The 23,515-nt window shown below is 40.7% G+C and overlaps 1 protein-coding gene across 1 annotated transcript in view; it reads left to right on the forward strand.

The window, feature by feature from the left end:
* Positions 1-23,515, forward strand: part of col27a1a (collagen, type XXVII, alpha 1a) — a 66,555-nt gene that overhangs the window by 19,212 nt on the left and 23,828 nt on the right. The window contains exons 5-14 of the mRNA XM_061060821.1: positions 1,372-1,425; positions 3,380-3,433; positions 3,574-3,627; positions 10,656-10,700; positions 13,327-13,380; positions 13,773-13,817; positions 14,934-14,987; positions 15,728-15,772; positions 19,740-19,793; positions 21,538-21,582. Coding sequence (XP_060916804.1) covers positions 1,372-1,425; positions 3,380-3,433; positions 3,574-3,627; positions 10,656-10,700; positions 13,327-13,380; positions 13,773-13,817; positions 14,934-14,987; positions 15,728-15,772; positions 19,740-19,793; positions 21,538-21,582 — 504 coding nt within the window. The remainder of the gene's footprint in view (positions 1-1,371; positions 1,426-3,379; positions 3,434-3,573; positions 3,628-10,655; positions 10,701-13,326; positions 13,381-13,772; positions 13,818-14,933; positions 14,988-15,727; positions 15,773-19,739; positions 19,794-21,537; positions 21,583-23,515) is intronic.

Consider the following 23,515-nt stretch of genomic DNA (forward strand, 5'->3'; position numbering starts at 1 on the left):
AAAACCAAATGAAGGGTCATTGTCCCATCTGGTTTTATTCAATCAGACTTCTTTTAGTAACCAGTGGAGTCAAAAGATTTAAGGCACTATCCTAGACATTATATCACATCTTGTTGACACTCTCGAGTCTAAGACAAATTTCATCACATTGTATCTTATCTTATCTTTTCTTACTGTTTTGCATTTTGTCTTATCAGTCTTTGGTTGTCCATTAGTTATAACAGCACCTTTACTAATGCTTAGTAATGTCCTGGTCATTCATGAAAAGTTCTGTCTGAAGTGATTCAGACATGACTGTCATCAAAGCATCCTCTGACAGGAAGAGCGCTTACAGTAAAAGGCATTTATGTTGTCATGTCTGCATCCAACCAGTATGTCTGTTTTTCTACTTTTCTCAAAGGGCTTTTTGTTGCGCTGTATAACCCAGCCCAAACCTCCAGATAGCTTTTTCTTCCCTGTGGGATTATATAGAGAGCCGCCTGTCTGGATGGCGCTCTATGCCCTTGTTGATCCCCTGATTCCCTGATTTGTTTTGACTCACCTCAGTCAAACTTGCTAACCCGGCTCATAAAGCAGTTTTTCCGCCCTCTCTGACTCGCTCGACCCTTGACCCAAAGCAAGGGTAGGTTGGGGGCCCAAGGGTGCCGCACCACGTGGAGGGCAGGAGTGAGGTCAGAGATCCAAAGGAAAAAGTCATTCACAGAAAGAGGAGGCCGAAAGACACACAGACACAACCTTTGTGCTTGTCTGATGGCTGCTGTTTCAACTTAGGAAAAAATTGTGAAAAATTATTCTCTGTTTTTTGAAGGTTTTCTGCAAAGCTTCCCATGGGGGCTGCTGGAGAGGGTTCATGTTACCAATATGCGGCTACTGTAGAACTTGCTTTGTTTGCTTTCACACAAGGTTGTGTTAATTTCCCCAGCAAAAGCCAAGCCAAACTAAAACGTTCACCAGAGAAAGAATTCAAAATGTTATGATACAAGATGATCTGCATTACTCATTAAGATGTTTGGCATATGTGTGTTTGGGGGGCTTGTTGAGTGTGGAGCAAAAGGGGTGGGGGCAGGAAAACCACCTCCATATGGTGAAGCAGCCCCACAGAGCCCCATTTTCCACAAGCTTCTACCCCAAACACCAACTCCAAATACCTCACCACACACACAGCTGATGTATAGGAAAATAGGTTAAAGTAGCACGAAGGCTGAGGTTCTCCAGACAGTCTTTGCCCTCGACCCCCCCCCCATCCCCCTCTGTGGTCTCATTCACAGTAGCAAAGCCGCAGTCTGCCTCACCTCCATTCCAACATGAAGATTGATTGAGTTCTTGCTCACCTTTTGATTATGTCTTCCTCTCTCTCTGGCTTTTCCACAGGGCGCCCCTGGTCCCCATGGAAACCCTGGCCGACCTGGTCCATCCGGGCTCAAGGTATCTTACACACTCTATTACTCAAGTTAGCCTTTCTTTTTTCACCCGGGTACAACATGTATTTTTCCACATAATTTGATTATGTATCGGCATCTATGGCTAATTTAATAACACCTTTATGACCTGGTATAGCCTCTAATGTGACCAACAATCCTTTGAGGATGATGAGGAATCAGCTGGATTCCATAAAGAGTATTGGGGGTAATGGAGCTTTATGGCGGAAGATTCAGGGCCATGGCAGTGTAGCCACACCTGGCAGTTTCAGACACTCAGACACCTCTGCAGTTCATACTTAAGAGCCGTATAACTGCATCACTTTAACATGTGTGCTTAAACAATGACTGTCATTTATTTTATACTCAAATGTCATGAAAGCTTTCCATCTTATTGCAGATCTATTGGATTTAAACTCCAGAATTGCTTTAGTGTGTATGAATTTTAACGATGTTTTTGTGTAAAGAAAAAGTCTTTGTGCTACCATTGCAACTCAAGCGGGAGGGTAAAGGGTAGTTGGACACCATGGAGGCTTGAAGTGATTTATCGGCGCTCCAGGGAAACATTGAGTCGGAAAGTGAGAACTTCTAATAAATCTGTCTAATTTTAAAGCTTGAACAGGAGGTGACCCGGCTCAAGACAAATTCTCTGCATCTTTTTTCTAGACTGATTTGTACCCTAGCAAACACCCTTGACCTCTGGCACTGTGTGCTAAGAGTACATAGTGAGGAGAACTACCTATATTTAGGGCACATTTTAAAAATACCATCTATGACATCTGTGTTCCACTATCCCCAGAGCCCTGACCTCTACAGGTCAAGTAAAAAGAGGGGGCAGCTGGCATGGCTTTGTTTAAAAGTAACAAAATTCCCTTGACACCACTTCTGATGCCTTTGTTGGATTACTTATATCTAAAACCTGTGTGTTCAAGTGATAGTTTTTAGTTTGATGTGGGATGTGGGGTTATGTGTCTGACTATTTCTTGTCTGGGAGTAGTGACCTCTTGGAGTCTCTAGGAATTCACCATACTCTGCCAACAATTGAACTACTGAGATTTATAGGTAGTTTTACTTTTAAGTGCATTTGATGAGGATTTTACTAGTTGCCATAAGTCTTAAAGGGACAACTGTTATTGTAAGGCACTTATTGTATTGACCAGGGACCTTTGTTGGTTTGTGTCATACCCCCTCCTTCATGTAAAAATAAAAATGATGACGGTAATAAAGGTAGTTTATAAATACTGTATGTCTAAGATATGTCGTAAATAAACATGGCACGTTTAAGAGCACTCAGGTCAAAAGGTAAACATTTGAGTCAAAAGGTAAACATTTGAAACGTTGTCTCATTGAAGGAAAAGCCCTTTTTTTAAAGCAGAGTTGTTTAGAGCTGGCTTCTTTCTACCTGGAAGGTGTGTTGAGAGAATGACTCTGAAGTGTTTGATGTCTCCGGGGTGCACCGCTGTCCTTCCTCTTTCATCGTTAATAAATGAAACAAAGTTGTAAATAGCAGGGGGCCGTGGAGAGAGAAGGAGTCAGCACTCAGTGTAATTTCCGATTCATAGCTTTGATGTGCCGGAGCTCCATTATTGTTACCTGATGACAATGAAGCTTGGTGTGTGTGTGTGTGTGTGTGTGTGTGTGTGTGTGTGTGTGTGACTGGAGGGGGACTGAGCCCAAATTAAGGCAGCTAAGAAAACCATCTGTGCTTTGAATTTATCAGTCACATGGTAACTCAATCCTAACCATTACTTGTAACTTCCTAACATCTAGAATGTGATTTATATGGCAATCTTTTGTAGGATTAACATTTTCCTTATTCCATATGAAAGGTGTTGGCCGTTACATTTTTGAGCTATTACAGGTCTTAGTCACACACTTTTAGAGATTGAAATCACTCAATTGCAGCGGGGTATTTTTCACCCTGACAAAGTCCACCTTTGTGTTTTTCTGCTTTGTATTAGGGGAGAAAAGGAGACCCTGGCATTTCACCTGGACCAGCACCTAAAGGAGTGAAGGTATTATGTCTTTAATTCCCTACATGCTGCATTGGTTTGTTAAAAATGCTGCAAGCTCATGACACATTTATGATAGCCATTTGTGCAACCAGTCATTGTTTCATTACTGCTTTTTTTGACATTCTTGCTTTGTCTTAAAGGGAGACTCAGGGATTGTTGGCCCGGTTGGACTGGCTGGCCAAGAAGGGAGGAAGGTAAGACAGAACAGCGAAGCTTCCACCAAATCTTCTGAATACTCGGGAAACCAAATTCCTACCAATTCAATGGAAGTCACTTTTCTCAAATACATGCCGATCCATGTTTTGATTGAGCACAGTGCTTCCATCTGCAAATTTAAAAAATTAGGGAAATCCCAGAAAAGAAAGTCTGCATGAGTCACTGTCACCATTTCCTAATCCCTGTGCTGTTGGATGGTGTCTGTTGTCATGCTTTTTTTGTATCTGTGTGTATTTGTGCACAAACCCACTGATCTCTGTGGAGACCCTTGTCTTTCTCTCCTTAATTCTCTCCATCATTCTGTCTTTGTTTGTGCTGTCGTCACCATTTTTTCCATCTGTGTTTGCTGGATCCAGCTCAGAGGGGTCTTAATGTTGGCAGGAAGGATGTCATGAGGGATGAAGGGGGGAAGGTTTTGTCATCAGGGAAATGAGGATGGGGATCATGCACTGAAACACAGACTTACCAGTGTCTTAGATGTTACTGAAGTCACAACTTGATTGATTAATGAGACTAGGGAAGGAGATGCAGGACATATATTCTAATAGAAAGGACTGGAACAAGCAAGAGTTGAAGTCCAATGGAAAGTTTGAAGGATGTGTCCATGTTTAGGATTTGGTGAATGCATGACGGCTTTTTGGTCAGTTTATGTTTCTAAAATGATTCAAAAAAGCAGTGATATACAGCCTGGGTAGGCATACCTGTACCCCAGGATGGACAAGCGGTGTCAGGAGGCTAAAAGTGAGAGAATAACTGTTTATTAAAAAGAAAAAATCCATTCAAAAAACAACTGCAATCACGACGATTGACGATTGCAATCTAGAGGAATTGTCTAATCATTTAGTTAAGAATATAGCCTAAAGAGTGTTGACTTGGTAGGTAAGAACAAATGGGTAAAATACTTTGGGTTTTTTAAAAATATTTACAAAAAAGACATGGATAAAGTAGAATATTTCATAAATATTTCCCCCTGAAGTTATGTAACACACAGATCTGATGCAGCATTTGGAACAAAGTAGAGGAATCAATTGCATGTTTGAATAAAGCCTGTAGATTGTATGTATTTCAGCAGAGGTGTAAAGCCCCTCTGTATGTATTCTCTGTCTTCCTCTGAGCCCCAGTGCACTGTAACAGACTCCAGTCGGATGACTAACTCGAGCTCAACATATGGCTTTTGTTAGGGGTCTGCTTTCCTCTGTGTATGTCTCTGTGTCCATTTGTATGTCTTTGTCTCTCTCTTTCACACACAGTCAGAGTGGAAAATGTAAAGGTGGGGGGAAACATTCACAGGGTTCTCTCAAACTTAATGAGTCCTGGCAGTGATTTGACGACCTATCAGAAATTTACACCGTGACATTAAAATCAGGGCTGCAGGTGAGAGACTAGCAGTCCAAGAACGACAGCTTACACAGCCCTGAGGTTAGCCACAAATTATTGTTTAGCACAAAGGTAAGCTCACCTGGCAGGAACAGAGACCGTGACTGCAGACCTACACTCCCTTCCTGTCTACACCAAGATGAACAGTGCAGATGCTCTTTAAATTTACCTAAGGGAACATTGTTGCTGCTTTTTAGGAGTAAGAATGTATGCATATTCACAATGGGGGCAGCCATTATCTTCCAATGTTACGCTCAGAGAGGGAAGGTAAAATACTCTAAAGATGCGTGCTGCTTTGATCCAGGTTAAAAATCAAAGGGAATATGAGAAATTGTGAACATTTCACAGCTTTATGATTGACTAGCAGCTTAGAAGAAATGGAAAGCAAAGATTCAGAGGGAGGTTTGGTCATATTTTAAGGTAAAAACATCACAGGTTATTTGTTAACTGACTATAGCTAAGTCACAATATCTTTTTTTTTAGTATTCAACCAATTCCAAGCTAAAATGACTGTTAGCTTGCTAGCGTTACCGTTATCTAAGAGTGTATACTCGTCCTATCCCTTTGTGCTCCAAATACTGATGTTAGCCAGGGAGTGTTTACATGCTAATGTTAGCTGTTGTGTAATGGGTTATCAAAGATCTTTAATGCTTTGAAATGTGAAAAGGTTTCCCTCCTGATTTTGGCTATACGTTGTCTTTTTTAGTAGCTAAGTATCTTGAGATCCAGTGATATTAAAACTTTTTGTAAAATTACCAACATTTATTCAGTATACAAACCTGGAAAGAAGCAGTAAATCATTCTAGCAGCAGTGACCCCTTGTGTGGCCTTAACAGGAAAATAGCCATTGTGTGAAAATGGTTAATGACATAAGATCCCCAGTTCTTCCAACCTGTTACCATGGCAAGTTCATCAACACAAACTCTCTCAACATCCCAGCATGCCTCAGGTTTTACTCAATGAACCACAGGCATGATGACTGTTGAGGAAACTTGTGAAATAAGCCGCGAGGAGTCAGCTTCCTTTCCGTGCACGACCAGAGAGACGCTTATTAACTCGTTAAACAACGTACAATGAACTCCCTGAGGTGTCAGCTGTGCCTCACATCCTACATGTCTACACATCACACCTTCAATGACAGAGCTGTTACTGTACAGTTGCAGGGCAGACTGACTGAGAACAGGTATTGTTTTGTACTGTTTCTCATCGGGTCAGCTCAGGCGGAAAGTCCCCAGACGTGTCTTGTCCTAATGCAGGTCTCTTCACAGACGGCCACGTAATGTTAAAAATCAATGGAGGTTTTCTTTGCAATTACCGCACATGCAAGAGGCAGGCCACCCTGAAACATCCATGTGCTGTTTCTACCTCTTCATACCTCTCTAACTGTTTGACTTGCTCTGTCTCGCTTGCCTGGCTTGTTACTCTGAACGTGTGGTTTAGGAAAACGGGACAAAGGCAGCTTTTCCTCTGTTTTCATCTCTCTTTTTTTTTCTTCCTTCCACCTTTTTCACACACTCAAATACACACACACAAACACTCACATACACACTGGCCCTTTATCTGCCTTAGCTTGACACTTCAGCTGGGATTTCTGGAATTTGACTGCTGGTTTTCCATGGAAAACTTTTAATGGGGAAAGCAGTGGTGCTTTGAACGTGTGTTGGGAGAGTGTGATTTTACACCGTCAGACAAGCCAAGCATGTTCCGCTCTGCACAACATTTGTTCTACCAAGCAGAGCCTGAATGGCTTTTCAGTATGGTAGACAAGGTCATAGAGAGGAGACTCACACAGGGCCAAACCTCGGCTACAAGGCCACATAACAGAACAAGCCACACGTCTCACCTTACTACCTCCATCTTCCTTTCCTTTTCTTTATGTTATCCTTTTAACACATCTGTCTTTCACACTATAACTGTCTCTTCCCCTTAAAGCCAGTGAGACTTGCTCTACAGTTATCCTCTCATATTCTGGTTTAGTTGAGGGATTTTGCATATTTCATTGGTTCACTGTTCTGTCATCAGGGTTTGTAGCTCTGGATTGGTAAATACTTCTATGTCTATATGCTTATCTGGATGTTTTCCTGAAAATGTTCATAGTGATGCAAAAACATTTTGGACAACACGATTCTTCAGTGGGGTCAGGATGCAGTTAGCATAGCTTAGCTAAAAATAAAAAAGATACAGGACCTAGGTGTTATCTACAAAGAAAAACTCCCTGTAAATCCAAAAACATTGAATGTTTAAGCGGATGAAACAAATGGAATGCAATCTGTTAAGTAGCAGGCATTTTTGGTGTGAGCCAGGCTAGCTGTTTTCCCAGCTAAGCTAAGCTAAGTTAATGGCCTCCTGTCTGTAGGCACCACACTTCACTTATAGAATAAGGAGTTGTATTGCTCCTCGTCATGCTCTTGGCAAGAAAGCATATTTGTGAACTTCCAAAAATGTTTAACTTTTTTTAAAATCATTGTTTTTTTTTCCGTGCTTGTTCTGTGTAGTGTAGAAATGTTACAGACTTGATGCAGAACCGAGCTTACAATCAGTGCACTTAGCTAAACTTAGTATCAAAAGTTTTTTTTTGTAAAGACATGTTCTTTTAAAATGAACAACAATTGGTTTAGACATTCAGTTTGAGATTTAGTTGTGTAAAGTTTTGTAGAATACAAGATCAAAGACGTATACAGTACCATTTCCCACTAGTTATGATAGAGAGTAAACCTGAAGCTAGACAACAGTCAACAAACCCATACAGACTAATGTAGACTCTGTTAGGCTTTATTCTGGCAAAAATATGACTGGACACACATAATGTTATATGCTTATTTAGTATTCACGCTTATAAATACCTATAAGTGCATGAACTTTTCACACGTTCCATAATCCGTCAATTGGACAGCCCAGTAACTATTGCCTATAGGTTAGATTTTATATAGACCAAACAAGTTCATTGTTTATAGTTCACCATCAATAACCTATGAATAGGCAGTAAACCAGTTACTTTAATTTCCCAGCAGGGTTTGGACAGTGAATTAATCATTCTCGTTTTCTTCACTATATAAGACGGTTAATTGTGTGACATAAATCTATCTGAAGCTCCCCACGACCGCCTCTAAACCACACTCTCCACATTTAGCTCCTGCCCACTGTTCAAACGAACAACTCCACATGCTCATCATCATCGTAATTTGGGGGAATTCAAATCAACCATCATTTTCTTTGCATTTTCCACAAGCCAAACAACAAATCATTGCTCTTTCTTCCACTGTGCTAGCAACGCATGCAAGCAAACATGCTGCTGAGATTGCGGTTCATGCAGGGATGGGATGAGGGATGTTTTTCCGACGGGTAGATTACAACCAAATTGTCCGTCTAGGTTGTTTGTTTCGTTTGTCCCCACCAGACATCCGTGTGGAGGGTTTATGTTCTGCCATACATGCAGCACATGCATGAAGCCAGACGATTGCTCCGAGCGATCATCTGGCTTCATTCTGCAGACAGAATTTTGGAGTGTGAGAGGTGGAAAGATGAAAGCAGAGATTAATGAGGTGAGCGGTGTATTTTTGCTACCAGGGTACTGGCCAGTGGAGACAGACTAGAACCCACATATTTCATCACTTGTGGTGCACAGTTGTTAACAGACATGAGGCGTGTGCTCATTTGAACACCCACAAAGTTAAGCGTACACAGAGCGACATGTCATCGCCGAACACAATGTGTCCTTTATTTTATTTCAGACTAAATCCGCTTGGTGGCGTTGGATGAGGATGAGGGGGGAAAAATATTTCGAGGGTGCTACCGGGGAGCTGCTGTAAATGAAAAGCACTCTGTGGGTTTATCTGATTGAACCCACATGCTCGTTAAGCAAGTGGCATTGTAAACACAGGCAGCCCAGTGGAAATGGCAACTCTCATTAGCAAGCTTATAATGAGTGAGATAAGGATCTGAACTCTTCTAGCCGAGGTTGTGAGGCTTTGGTTAATGCAAAGGAACTATAGCATGTGTGTGTGTGTGTGTGTACACAAGTGTGCATGAGTGTGTGTGTGGAAGTGTAGCTTTATGGCCTTACAGCACAGCTTGGGAACCACTGCACATGTTTGTGCTCTAGCTAAGCCATGTAATAAGATGACAAAATACATAAATCTGTGTGTGTGTGTGTGTGTGTGTGTGTGTGTGTGTGTGTGTGTGTGTGTGTGTGTGTGTGTGTGTGTGTGTGTGTGTGTGTGTGTGTGTGTGTGTGTGTGTGTGTGTGTGTGTGTGTGTGTTCCTCTGCCTGTGTTAGCTTGCATGCACCTATATGTATGTGTAATTGAATGCAATGACTGTAGGAACGAACTCAAACTAAAAAAGCAACAGATGGATATTCCAATTAAGATGCATTTGGGCCAAGCCGGAAAAACACAAATTCATCAACACAGTATTGTCCAACAGGCAATACTATTTAAGAAGGAAAGTTTTGAAAGGTCAGACGCGGGCGCCATGTGTCAGCAAGTGCATCCATCCCTGTTCTCTCCACAACACTGCTTACCAATAGAGCTTTCATAAAAGTATGGAAAACACACACATTTCTGCTTGTGTTGGCGTTTTATGGCTGTGGTCTGTCAGCACCTGGTGACACATCTGTTTGTTTTTAATTGTATTACTCATATACAGTATTTTCATCCCAGAACTAAGCGTCTCCGCCTAGTGGTCATGTTATGATGCGCAACTGCTGAAGTTCTCAAAAAAAAAAAGGGCTTGGATTTTTTTATTACATCTGTTATAAAAAGGCAACCTAAAATAAAGAAATGTGTGTGTTTTATTTTAACTTTAATACTGGAAAACAAGTACATTGTTGACACAGTTGCTGTACCTATTTGAGGACTGAACATGGAGTACAGTGCTGACAATGGCACTTTAAAGTGCTGGTTTAAAGGTTTAAGCCAGTGGGAGTGATCATGTAACATAATGAGAAGAAGGCTGCTGTCTTCTCTTCTCCTGCAGGGCTAAAGGAAGGTTTTACAGGAACTCGGGGGAGTCTTGGCTTGGCATTAAGAAGCTGTGGTTTAGGAAAGCGGGCCATCAGGAGTCTTTCCTTTCTTTGCCCTTCTGTTTGTGTTTTGTTTTTTCTCCCTTCTTCCTTTCCTTCTCTCCTGCTGTCTCGCTCTATCAAACTGTGGTCTCAAAAGGCATGTCTTCCCATCTTTGATTTAGATTCCCTCTGCTCTTTGTTGGGGGTCCGTATTGCTGGAGTCAGCAGAACTGAAGACAGGCACTATGTCAGGCTGTGTGCAGTGTTGTATTCTTGCTCTGCAGGCGGAGGGAGGGCCATGCTATCTGACTCAAACAGGAAAGCATTTATATCGTTCAACATGGCATTATCCTGGCACAGCCTTTCCCAGCACCACTTCTCTGCCAGTGGAAAGTCTTATTCCCTGAGAAAAAAGGCAGATTGATTCATTCAATATGGCATGGAACTCTCCCTCCTGTGTTGTAAGCGTTGACGTGCATATTTTGCTTTGCACAAAACTCCACTTGTCAATCCCACATGCTTGATAGATTTTCTTCTTCTGAAGACTTTTATAGAGTTTATGTTTTCTTTCATAACTCCTTTATTAAATCATTGAACTCACTTCTACTTTCTCTTGTATCTAAGGGGCAGAAAGGTTACCCTGGTCCACCTGGACTCCCTGGAGAGTCTGTAAGTATTTTGTCCACTTTATTTTTCACCTTTTTCTTTGCTGTAAAACTCTAATACCAAATATCACTCTCTTGTGTTTTTGCTGTTCCTCAAACGTCCATATTTCCAAATCTTCCATCTCTTTTCAAGTTGTAATGTTGATATTATAAGTACCTGATGCACACCCAATCACCTGCACTTCATGCATTTTCCTCCAAGAATATGTTAATATTGTCCTTGTGTCTTCATGTCAACAATCAGGGACTTAACAATGACAATGCACAATATTCTCATCTCATTCTTTAAGAGCTCGGTCATCATCCCCTCAGTCTGTTGTGTAATTGCCTGTTGGTTTCTGTTAGCGTTTGTTACTGTGTGTCCACAGTGTATAACTCAGGGTCGCCAGATTAGATTAGCCTGTTTTGAAGTACTGGTGAGGACTGACATCTGGCCAAAGTGCTGCACTGCAGCAATGCTCTCCAGGATGTCAGAAAGTGATGCCAAAGACAGAGAAAATAGAGGGAAGAGAAGCAGGCGTAAGCCAACTAGGTCAACAGTGACACACTCTCGGCCATAACACGGCAGATATGAAGAAAAAAAATCTTTGTTTTACTTCTTTCCAAGATATTGTCTTTGAACATTCAGCATCTCTTAAATCGAATATTATTGGCCTTTAATACTGTCCCTTTATCATTCCTTCTTCCTCAAACTGACGATATCGATTCAATTAACTTTTTTTAGACACTGCTACAAGAGGGTGGAGACATGACTTTGGCTGTTTGGTCCAGGCCCAAAAAGACTATTTTAAGTATGGAGCATCCAGGGCTATTTTCAGCTGGGCTGGGTCATACTACTGTTTTCATTAAGTAAAGGCCTTAGTCATAGAAAGCAGAGTGGAACAGACTCATCATTGTCACACAGTTTTAGAAAGGTCCCTGTTCTTGAAGTGACGTCACCAGTGCAGGGAGTTCCTGTACTACTAATCCCAGTCATTTTTTCTCTCCCACCCTCACGTCCTCCCACTGTCCATCCTCAAACGCCCCCGTCGTTCCCACAGACGATGATGATGCTGACTTCAGCCTTGAGTCAGAATCCCCCGTAGCACACGGGATGGGGTAATAAGCACAACTGTTTGGCAGAGCGGACTATGTTGAGGCTATTGGGAGCAAAGGCCAGCTGGTGTGCAGAGAGTGTTGATGACTCTCTGTTACTGTAATACACCGTGGACCAAAGTCAGAGCCTCTCCTCGCTGCTGGCTGGTTAAAGAAGGCCTTGCTTCTTGTCTGCTTCTAGCTGGCTGCATTGTGCTCTATATTTATCCAAGAGGCAAAAGGCACGCAGTGTGCATGGCTGCACGCCGGAGTGTGTCAAAGGAAGTTATAACGAACGCTCGAACTTGCTTCTTGAATTCTGGACACAACCCACCTTGTGTGTGTGCTGTGCTAACTCTCACACAAGCATACATAAGCAAAACTCTTAATTGGCGTCAATTCTGTTCGAGGACACAGGCCACATCCAACAAGTGTTAAAGCATTAACAATAAGTACATGGGCAGAGACTGGCTCTAATGTGGGGATGGAATGGAACCAAGTGCATTAACTCTATACATTTACAGGCATAACTACCAATCCTGTTTTACATGTACTTAAGTAAAGTGCTTTAATTCAAGCTGCCTTACACTTTATTTAATCAGGTTTTATTCATACAGCGCCAATCAAAACAAATAACCCTTACAATCAAGATATACTTTACATACACTTTCAACACATTAAAAGTTACCCCACTTTAAAACTATAGAAGTCAAATCAAACTTCTGTACACTGAAATGTATATCCTCAAGATTATATTTGATATTTTTTTAGTTTTTTTACAGTATTATATGATGCTATTACTTCGTAAAACATCCCGATAAACTTCCTTAAACTCTCTCTATGGATACACGTCTTTATCATGGTGTATTTAATTTGATATGAAAACATTGCTATACAGTGAAATCGTAGGATTGTATTCAATTTTATCATCATACCCACGTCTATTGTCAGTGTACTCAGTAAGTGAGACATTATGTAAACTGCACAGCAGTGGGTAAAGCATGTTTGGTATGTGATACAGTATAGTAATGATGATAGTAAGAAGGGATTTGCATGCATGCAACTTTGTCAGACCTGCATATAACAAAAAACCAGGCCTTCATATTCAAGTGTAAATGTTTTGCTACTGATCTAATACAACCATAGATAATAAATGGATAGTCACACTTACACATGTATATCATCCAACACTTTACAGTATATCTTCATAAAGCTCAAATATGATCTTTTCCAAAAGCAGAGAAGGAGATTCCTTTGCAATAAACTACACACACTTACTGAAACACATACTAACCACACTGGAATTTTAAATACAAAGGCCACTTTCTATGTCAGGCAAACACATCCATCTACTTATTTTACATTTTTAACCTCACCTCTGCTCCTTCCCCCCCTATGAAACTGACTGCTACTGTGCAGAATGGCAGGCCTGTGTGTTGTGCTACTTTAATTTTGATCACTCCCTCTCCTTCTCTCCCCTCTTTACTCCCTCTCTCTCTCTCTCTCTCTTTCTCTCTCTCTCTCTCTCTCTCTCTCTCTCTCTCTGTTCCCTGCAGGGAGAGCAAGGTCCAGTCGGAAGCCCAGGTGCCAAAGGTTATCCTGGCAGGCAGGTGCAGTAAATCCTCTGCTGTGACTGGTACAGTTATAGTCAGAGCCACAGTAAGGGCAGAGGGCCAAGTGGAATTAGGTTATGTTGAACAGCTGACTAAGGGAAATATTGAAGTAAATACTCTCTAGAGGGGATTTAGAACATACATACAACATAAAAGTACTAAAATAAATGAGTTCAATTTTTATCTTGAATCAATAATGTGCATGTTAAAATGTGTTTGCAGAAACAGCTTATTTTATGAGTGTAAATTGTATTCTTAAACACATCTGTGTTTTAATGCCATCACTTTACACAACAAAAACACACATTTAAAATGTATTCGTGTAAAAAATAGGTTTAAATACGAAATTGTTAAATCACTGAAATGAAGTTCCTCTCTTTGTTTTTCAGGGTTTACCAGGGCCTATAGGACCAGTTGGGCCTAAAGGCGTTCGGGTAAGTTAACCAAACTTCTTTCCTTTAAATGTGATTCTTAAATACGATTGATCAGTCTGAAATATTAACCCATCTGCTTTGACAGGACCTGAGAGTATTCTTGTGGGCAAAGCAGTAAGCCTTACAGCTTTATCCCCCTTTTATTTTGTACTTTAGAAAACAAGACTGTAAGTCCAGGTTAAAACACACCAAATGTTCTTAAAGTCAGGGTTTCAAACCATTGGTATTGTGTGCTGTTAGCATGTTGTGCAGAAGATTATGTATGTGCATGGAGATGCAAAAACTCATGTGCACCTCTGCATACATGAACAGATTCATACATGCTCACTGAATCCTGTGTGTGCCTCTATTAATGGTTTGCTAAACTTAGGAGCCTTTACTTGTAATGTAAACATTGTATTACCGTACACAGACACTTATTGAAAGACTGGCCGTTGATAAGCCTTCGCATGCAAACACACACCCTCTAGGTACACAAACAAAGCAACACATGCTCAGTGACACAAACAGTGATTTTTATGTTGCGTTCCAATAAAGGTTCTTTATCAGCTCCCCTCAGCAGCTCAGAAGCGTCCCCCCGCCCCCACCGGCTGGAATTTCCTGTTTAAGCTCCATATGAGGCCCTGCTGTCTTAAGGAGGCATTCTCGTCCCCTCACTCTCTCACTTACTGAGCCACCTTTCCAAATATTCTGCACTTTGCTTTGCAGCATATTCCACATTGTGCACAAATCGTTCCCTAGCATCTGAACTGTCTCAACTGTTGTGTTTGTGCTTGTTTTGTGTTTCTCCTTTGTGTGTCTCACCGTGCACCCGCCACTCAGTCTGATGTCCTGGCTATCTGCAGAGATCCCTGGCGTGAGGGTATGTGCCCTTGGACTACATCGTGGAAGCCAGCACCATGCAGTCCATGGGCATATACACTTGCCTCATGGCTTGGTTCTTCATGGAAGCACACCCTATCCACCATCGACCCCTCAAATTCAGCCCTAAAGCTGATGGGAGATGCTTTTCTACCTGCTGCTTTTATGATGTCTTAATACTCATTGTCAATACTTTTCTTCTTTTTTCTTTCTCCTATTGCCTTCTCTCCTCTCCTCTCCTCTCCTCTCCTGCAGGGTTTCATTGGAATCCCGGGGGTTTTTGGCCTTCCTGGGCCTGATGGCGAAAGAGTAAGTTCTTCCGTAATGTGTATTTTCTCTCATGCACAGTCAATAATTGCAAAAATGCACAGTGACCAACTTTACCCTGGCTAATAGCTCTATTGGATGACAACACTGTTTCTCCTGCCATTACACTCAGCTGTCTGGCTGTTGTTATAATGCGGGAAACATCCCCCAGCTGTCCGAGATGCTGCTGTACAAGGCTGTGTGGGAGTGTTGATGACTCATATGATAAAAGCCCCCTCTTGGAGCCTTTGAACTGCATGAACTCATCAAGGCCTCCTCCTTCTGTACAGCCTCTAAAACATGAAGCGATTAGCCTACTTATGACATGCTCCAGGGGGTTGCGTCATGGCAGGATAGGCTGTAATCAGGACCACTCCAGCCAGCACAGGCGGACGGAGAGTTGCCATATACCTTAGGTGCACACAACAAACGGTGTCTGCCTGTCTTCTCCCAGGAGAAACTGGTGTTTATTTACCATATGTAAATACATTTGAGAGATGGGGGGCCTAAATCCCTTATAATAGGCTGGGAACAAGTTGGATAAGCTGCAGTCAGCTGTTCCTCACATCTGTTGAGAGAACAAGGTTTTTTCAGCTTGAACAGTGTTATGCTTTTGTTTGTTTTTGATATGGTTTTCAAATTATGTTTGTCTTTGTCTTTCCTCCTTTTTTTTCTGCATCCTGAACCATTTTCCCCCTTCTGCTTTGTTTTCCACTTCTGCTCTCTCTTGTCTTGACTTTCAGGGCATTCCTGGCGAACCAGGGAAGAGGGGCAAGATGGGTAGGCCGGTAAAGTTTTGTCTCAACATACTTTACAGAAAATCATTATAATGTGTGATGAATTGTGCTGGAAATGTTGTACATTGTCTGTGAATGTATCATCTTCTAATGAATGACCACACTGTGGTAAAAAAAAAAAAAAAAAGTAGTTATTCAACTTCTTTACTGAAGAAAAAGTGAAAAAGAACAGGCTCTGAAATGTAATTACTGCTTAAAAGTACAAAGTTGCCATTTTTCTCTGCAAAGCTAACTAGACATATTTTCAAGTCAAATAAAATAAAATAATTATAGCTTTATATAAAATAAAAACAGATAATATATTAAAAATATCAACGATCATTTCTTTCCAAAGTGAAAATCAGTTTGAATAGGATACCTTCCTGGTTTGAATCTGCCCTTGTGGTATGTATTTACTTTTATCCATGTTTCTACTAGTTAGCAATTGGCAATAGCATTTAATTACAGGTAAGCTCAATGTGCTTTACATTGAGGGTAAAGACTAATGACTAGAAGAATGAGCGATTGTTTCCACAGTCATGAATAAGATTGAGATGAGAAATCAATCAAATCAAAAACACATCATAGCAACATCAAACACCAAAAACATAAAAGAAAATCAACTAAAAACCTCAAAAAGCATGCTGCACATACATTAACCACACAAATCAACATGAACAAATACACACACACACAAACACACACACACACAAAAAGTAACTTTTCATATGTTTGAGAATAGATCTGGTTTTGAGTTAAGCTGTAAAAGTAGAGACGGCTATGAATGGACCTCAGGTCAACAGGTAGCTTGTTCCAGAGAGAAGGAACACAGTAACTAAAGGCCTCCTCTTTGGACTTGGAGACTTCCACCTGATGACCCGAGGGGCCGGGTTGGGTTGTAGACTGTGAGCAGGTCAGAAATGTACTCAGGAGCTGAACCTTTGAGAGCTTTATGGACTAGTAAAAGGAGATTGAGGGATTCAAACATTCTTATTGATAACAGATTTAAATGCTGCATGCTAACACGATAATTTAAATGAGCCAATGATACATTGCATGTCATGAGCTTTTTTAAGTTAACTTTTTTTTTTTTGCAAAGTTTCCAGCAGCTACACATATGTGAAAATTTAAAAGGACTGCGTGTACGTCATTGTGTGAGTCGGCTCAGTATTTCCATAGCTGTTGGAAGGGTTAACTGCAGCCTAAATACTGTGGAGTCCCACCAGCCGCATGTCGGGGTCTTGGATGCAACAAGAAAAAGGCTTTTGTTGCAATAAAGAGCTTTTGCCTCCCCCCCCCCACCTCTCCCCTCAGCATGGAGCCAAGCCATTTGGAGGAAGCCATAGGCTCTGTTGTGTGTGTCAGATAGTGTTCAAAGTCCGTTTGACGGAGTGTTTCGAAGGACTTCTAGACTCACTGCTGAGATCATTCTGCAGCTGCTGCTTATTGGTTTTTCAGTAAATAAGGCAGTTGTAGTGCGAGATGTATGAACACACGCAAGAAAGCGTCTGCTTAGCGTGAGGTTTTCAGAACATTAGCTTTTTCTGTAATTAGACAAATCTGACAGAGGTCACTGCAGATGCCAAATCTCCATTTGTGAGGTCTTGTGTCACATCAGTGAGTTTCAAATTTCATGAACTGATGTGGTTTTTCTGATATTTTTCGGCAACAAAGAGCATTTCACAGTTTTGGCACAGGTTATGCAAAGCTAAGAGTATTCATATGGAGCTGCTGTCATCACAGCTTGCTCTTTACCACTCTCATTTTATACTGGACAGTTTAAGCACAGCTTGTCAACGCCAAGAGGAAAAATGACAGTGTGTCACTAAACAGCATTGTCTTAAAAGAGAGTCGAAGAGAAATCCTAGAATTTTGATCTTTTTGAATTCGATCTAGGGATTTTTATCTTGCTGCCACAGCCATTTAAAAACTGACCTTTATATGTTACTGGAAAATGCACACACCATTGGCTTTGTCCTGCTACTGCATGGAAAATGGGAAGTAAGGCATTTACAAGATGATCCCTTAGAGAACATCCTTGTCCTCCCTGATGGAGGAGAAAGAACAGAAGAATCACCTGAACCAGGGCCAGACACTTTAATGGCCATAACCGCAGCACTTGTACTTGTTGAGGAAACGCACGCTCAGACACAACTATGTCCACCTTTTACCAAAAGACAGATGATATATCTAAATCTAAAACAGTGGAGAGCATAAAAAGTTTTTTCCACAGCGCATCGCCAGCACTTCTGCATTTTTACTTAACCTTTATTTTTTGCATGTTGCTATTTAAGGTTTGTTTGTCTTGTCTTTATCAGACTCATCAGTTGCACTTCTTTGGCATTGTGCTGCTACTGTGGAACAGTTTGACCATGAAGCTGAAAAACATGGTTATCTGACATTAAATAAAAACAGAGATACACTATAGGCTCATAAGATTCAATACAGAGCTTTTCTTGGCAAAGCAACATTTCCCACATTTGTCCTTCGTTTATGTGGCGGCGGTTTCAGCTGTATGATTCCTCTTTTGGGTCACTGCCATGATTCATAGACTCCTTGTGCACTTCTGATACCCCTTGTGAGCACAATTTCTTTGTGCCATTGAAGCAGTCCAATGCAGTCTTTCAAAAATATTTTTTCCAATAGCTTTTAAAACAGAAAAGAGCTTTTGCTGACATAATTCTATCAAAGCATTTAGTGCAGCTAGGATGACACCATTGACCCGATTAGATGTGTCCTTGATTGATGGAAAGGTGAACATTTACATACATCTGTCACCAGGATTGTTATTGTTTGAATATGTAGTCTAAATTTAAAATGATCCCAGACTTTCTGTCCTTAAAGAAATAAACTGCAAACCCGAATACAAAGAGTAACATTTAGTCAGCAGTTTCTATTTTCTAAGGCACGTCAGCCATTAAAATAAACATGTGCTCTATATCTTAAACATCTAAGCTATGGTAAAAATAGCTGGAGGTATCTACAGTAATTAGCACCTTTGAACGATTTGTTGAGGCCACAATAGCACAAGCATGCCATTATGAGTTCTGGACTGTTGGGGTTTAAAACACGTGCTGTCTGCAGCTGTGGTTCCTCAGTTTAGCTTTACCTACAGTTAGCATAGCTCAGATTAGCATGCCGTTTTCTATTAAATGAACAGACTTGGCTACTGGTTTTTCATGTTGTATTTAGAAAATGTATTCAACAGAACAGTTGGCTGCCCTGCATCTGATAGACGTCCTGTGTATAATGCTCCCATCAAGCACTTACTTTGTACATATTTAGAATTACTGTGAGTGTAAGGTTATTTTGTTCGGTGAAATTGTTATAATTGCTGTGCAATTACAGTTGTGGAATTCTTGGTTGTGTAACACTCAGCACTATTTGTAAAAACATGCTCCAAAAATTTCAACTTGAAGGTAAAACACATAATTATTTACACACCCATACCCAATGAAAAGCATTTTCAAACTTACAATGAGTTTCTTTAATTCTATAATTAAAACATTCTAAACATTGAAGCGCCAAAGTTTTTTAGATAAGAGTTACAGTTTTAACATTTCTCTGTTATGCTGTAAAACTAAAAAAGGATTTGAAGCTAGCTGCCCAATGCCAAACAGCTAGTTGGCGCCTAGCTTGTGAACATAACATACCTGAAACATACTTTTTCAGGAGCTGGCAGAGACAACTGAAAATCAGAATAATAACTGGACTTTTAATAATCAAGTGACAAGAAACATGACTCAAAGTAGAGCTAACATTGCTGCGTATCTGCTAAATGTGTAAGTTAGCAAAGTTGTTGGCAAAGAGTTGCTAACAAGTTTACCAAATAAACTTATGTTAACCCAAACTGTTTAAAATATAAGCTACTACAGGTTTGATAGAGCAGAAATGATTCTTTAAATTTCATCCATGTTTCAGCTTGATTCTTTCCTGTTTATACAAAGCAGAACATTAAAGCTACTCTCTCTGTCTTCAGGGGTTTCCAGGCGACTTTGGGGAGAGAGGACCACCTGGACCAGATGGAGAGCCAGTATGTCACAAACTCAGTTAGCCAAAAAGCATACTTAAAGACATTACCATTCCAAGTCCTCAGACACTAAAACATAGAGACATCACACTTACACAAGCACACAAATTGAGAGCAGTGGTTTCACTTGCATCCCCCCCTCCCCCCGAGTGTTTTAGCACTGACATTTTGGCAGAAGCCGCTGGATAAATCATCCAACAGTCCAGAAGTTCGCCTCTGTTTTATTTGAAGTGAGTTTTTCGGTCCGGACAAGTTTTACTGCTGTATTTAATTTCAACCCATGCCTTCCTCCATTGTAGATAATTTTTCTTGGCCCTTGGTTTCAAAAACCTGCAGTATTAACAAGGGATCAGTTAGCGGGCCTGGCTTTCAAATGCAGCCCTTTCCTTTCACCCATGTAAACGGGCCACCAACACACACATACATTGTTATTATTAGAAGGTGATATCCAAGAATAGTAAATGATGTAATAGGAGGTTGTGTTGAGAAATTCTTCCAAATCACGGTCAGCATAGAGTGTTTGCTAGTCTGTCCCATGGCTGGGTCCATATGGAAGGCATCAAATTATTACTGTAGCATTTTGGCTATTTTCTGGATATTCACTGTTATTCTGATAAATGTAACACTTCATAAGTCCCAGTGAGAAGCTCTAGAATAAAACCATAAACACATCAGAAAGTTGCTCTTTAACAAACTCTAAATACATAATAAACATGAAGCACATTTATGTTTAAAGAAACACTTTGCTCACACATCTGTGACTTTTCATTCTTGTTGCTTTGGCAACCGAACTCCTCGTAAATTCTGTCTTAGACCTGGTGTTTTTTTCCCCCTGTGAATGACTCTGAATTACAGTCAGACGTATCAGATGTTGTAGGGATATATTTTGTTAGTCTATACAGGGGGTTTAAGAAATCAAAGTTACATACTTCATTTATTCCCCCCAGCTGAGTCTTTAATGTCTGTACATTTCAGAAACAAAAGCTAAGGAACCTTTTCATATGCTACAAAACCGTAAGGAGAGAAAGTGTCTTTAAGGGTGAAGGTTTGATGTCAATGCTTTCAGAGTTATTGGAATTAAAAAAAGTAATACAAATTATAAAATATTTGTTTTATCAATCATAATAGCTGCTCATTGAGCTAAATGCTAGCATTAGCATGCAAATATGCGCACAAGGATCATGCTAACATGCTTACGTTTATCCAAACATGCTACAATGAGAGGATTAAAAACAGCCTTTGCTGTTTAAACTATCTAATGTTAGTTAGCCTGTTAGCATGTTTCCCTGTTACTGTAGCAACAAAGTCAGCTAATGCTTAAGAAAAGGTCTTGAGTTTTGCAGTGATTTCACAGTACAATTAAAATCTTCAACCTGCTGGTGGCACTAGAGGAAAAGTCAGTTTACCACAGTCATTATGATTCATCCACTGAGAACCAGGGTATATCTGTAAAAAATTCCATCAATCTATTTCTTTCATGTTATTGGAGGGAGAGCTAACCTGCAGACTGGAAAAAGCCTCAGAGGGACGATGGGCTAACATCCACTTCCAACTTCACCTCACACACACACACTTACACATATGCACACACACATATACGTGCACACAGCCCCCACTCATAAGCCGTGATGAACACTGAGCCACTCTTCTGAGCATGTTTGTTTAAAAAAGAGCCAATAACCCCAGAAACTTGCTCCTTCTGACTCTCCCTTCATCTCACTGAATCTCTCTCTTCCTCTACGAATAGGGTGAGATGGGAGCCCCCGGTCCAAACGGAGTTCTTGGACTTATTGTGAGTAGTGGTTTATGTATGTTTTTGTGTGCTTGCCTTTGTTTAAACACAGACATGTGTTCTGTTAATACATGGCTTTGAAAGACTGTATTGAACTGAAATAGATTTGCCTACTGAATTTGAAAAACAGTCTCTAGTAGCTCCTATCATTATCTACGCTGCCCACCAATATCGTGGGAAACAAATCATTCTCAGTTGGTTCTTAGCCCCTGAAATTATTTTTTAAAAGTGTAATGTTAGTTTGTAGTTTGGGAGATTTTGGCAATGCAGTTAACCTCTAAAAGAAGGAGTTTGTAGCTCCTACTTCCTCTCATGACAAACACAGCAATGATCAATCAAACAGACATAAACAAAGCGTCTTGTTTTCCACTTCAATCTCTCTCTTATTAACTATTTTTGAAACAGGAACTTCCCCCTCGCCCACCCATCACCTTGCCCTCCAAGCCTGCCCTGCCCGACAGCCACATAATTTTGTCTGATTATAATGTCTCCCTGGTTTCTCTTGTCGTGTCCCATCTTCATTCATCGCCACCACTCCTCCCGGTCTATTCTAGGCCACCGGTGGTGGTAGAAGGCCTGTAATTGGAGGACTCTCTGATTACAGCTCTGGGTCCATCTGTCCCGACAGTGTACTGTACAGTACACAACCAGCAGCACAAAGCTGCACTTCAAAGATATAAATATACAAACACCCTTCTCTAGAGACTGTAGACCTCAAGTTAGGGTGAAGGCGGGCCACTGTTGGGAAAGTGTTAGCATGAAGATGGAGATCAGGGGCTTTCCAAAAACAATGATAGTTTTTTATGTCTTTGTTTCAGTCTTATCTCTTAGCAGAGCTCTGCAACTGGAAAAATAACCTAAAAAATATTTTGCATTGGCCCTGCACACACCATCCAACTTTTGTTTGATACACAACAGGTCACAAAGGTTAATGCACGCTCCAGGAAATTAACCTGGGTGCCCCCTGTGGCATGCATTTAAATTCAGTTACCATTATGTTACATTATTTCACTTTAAATCTTTATGTAATTCCTACTATTTGGGCCCGTAAGAAGAAAACTTGCAGTTGAAATTGACAATTGTTTGTCTTCTTGGCCCTTGAGAGGAATGTAGCTCTGGAGCCATAGAATGAGTTGACTACGGATGTTGGACAAAGTGCTTTTTTCCCTTTCATAGTCTGCATTGACTTTTCCCAGCTGAAGGGAAACAAACTTTTTCAACTTTTAATACCAAATTAAGTGACTTGTTGTGGCAGACTTTTTCTGCTTAATGCATTCAATAACATCCTCTGTTACACACGCAGATGCTACAATATTCAAAGAGAATTTCTAAAACACTGAGCCAAGGCCACCCTGAAGTTCTTTCAGCAGAGAATGAAAATAAGATAACAACTCTCAGCCTGTGATGATTCTCTGCGCAGAGGACACATGTCATGAATGATTTCATCAACACAAAGTACAATCAGGTTCCCTCTCACAGGCTGAAAAGACGGCCGATTACCTTAACTAGTCTTCCATCACTGTACAGTATTTGTCCTTTCTGAATTAAATTACATCCATATTTGTATTTGAAATCTTGCTTTTTTTCTCTCTTTGGCCATGAATTGTGAATGCATTCCCAATAGGACCGTTGACATATCATCAAGTAGTTATTTGTTAATTTTGTTGATTAAGGCGTAAAATTAAATACAATCTTGGAATCAGACAGCACAATCTATTCCTTATCGCTTAGATTTGTCCATTTGTTATCCTCCATTGTTTTGTGTGGTGTGTAATCTTATGGCCGTATGGGTTGTCTGGAAGCAAGACAATGAAACTTAGTCTTGCATTTATTCCAAAGTGAACTGACATGAACTCATTGTTAGTGTGTGTTTGTAGAGTAAAAGCTACGGGACTGGGCCATGTTTTTATCTGTAGTTCATGCACGGAATATG

The sequence above is a fragment of the Labrus mixtus genome, chromosome 17, assembly GCF_963584025.1.
Source record: "Labrus mixtus chromosome 17, fLabMix1.1, whole genome shotgun sequence".
Lineage (NCBI taxonomy): Eukaryota > Metazoa > Chordata > Actinopteri > Labriformes > Labridae > Labrus > Labrus mixtus.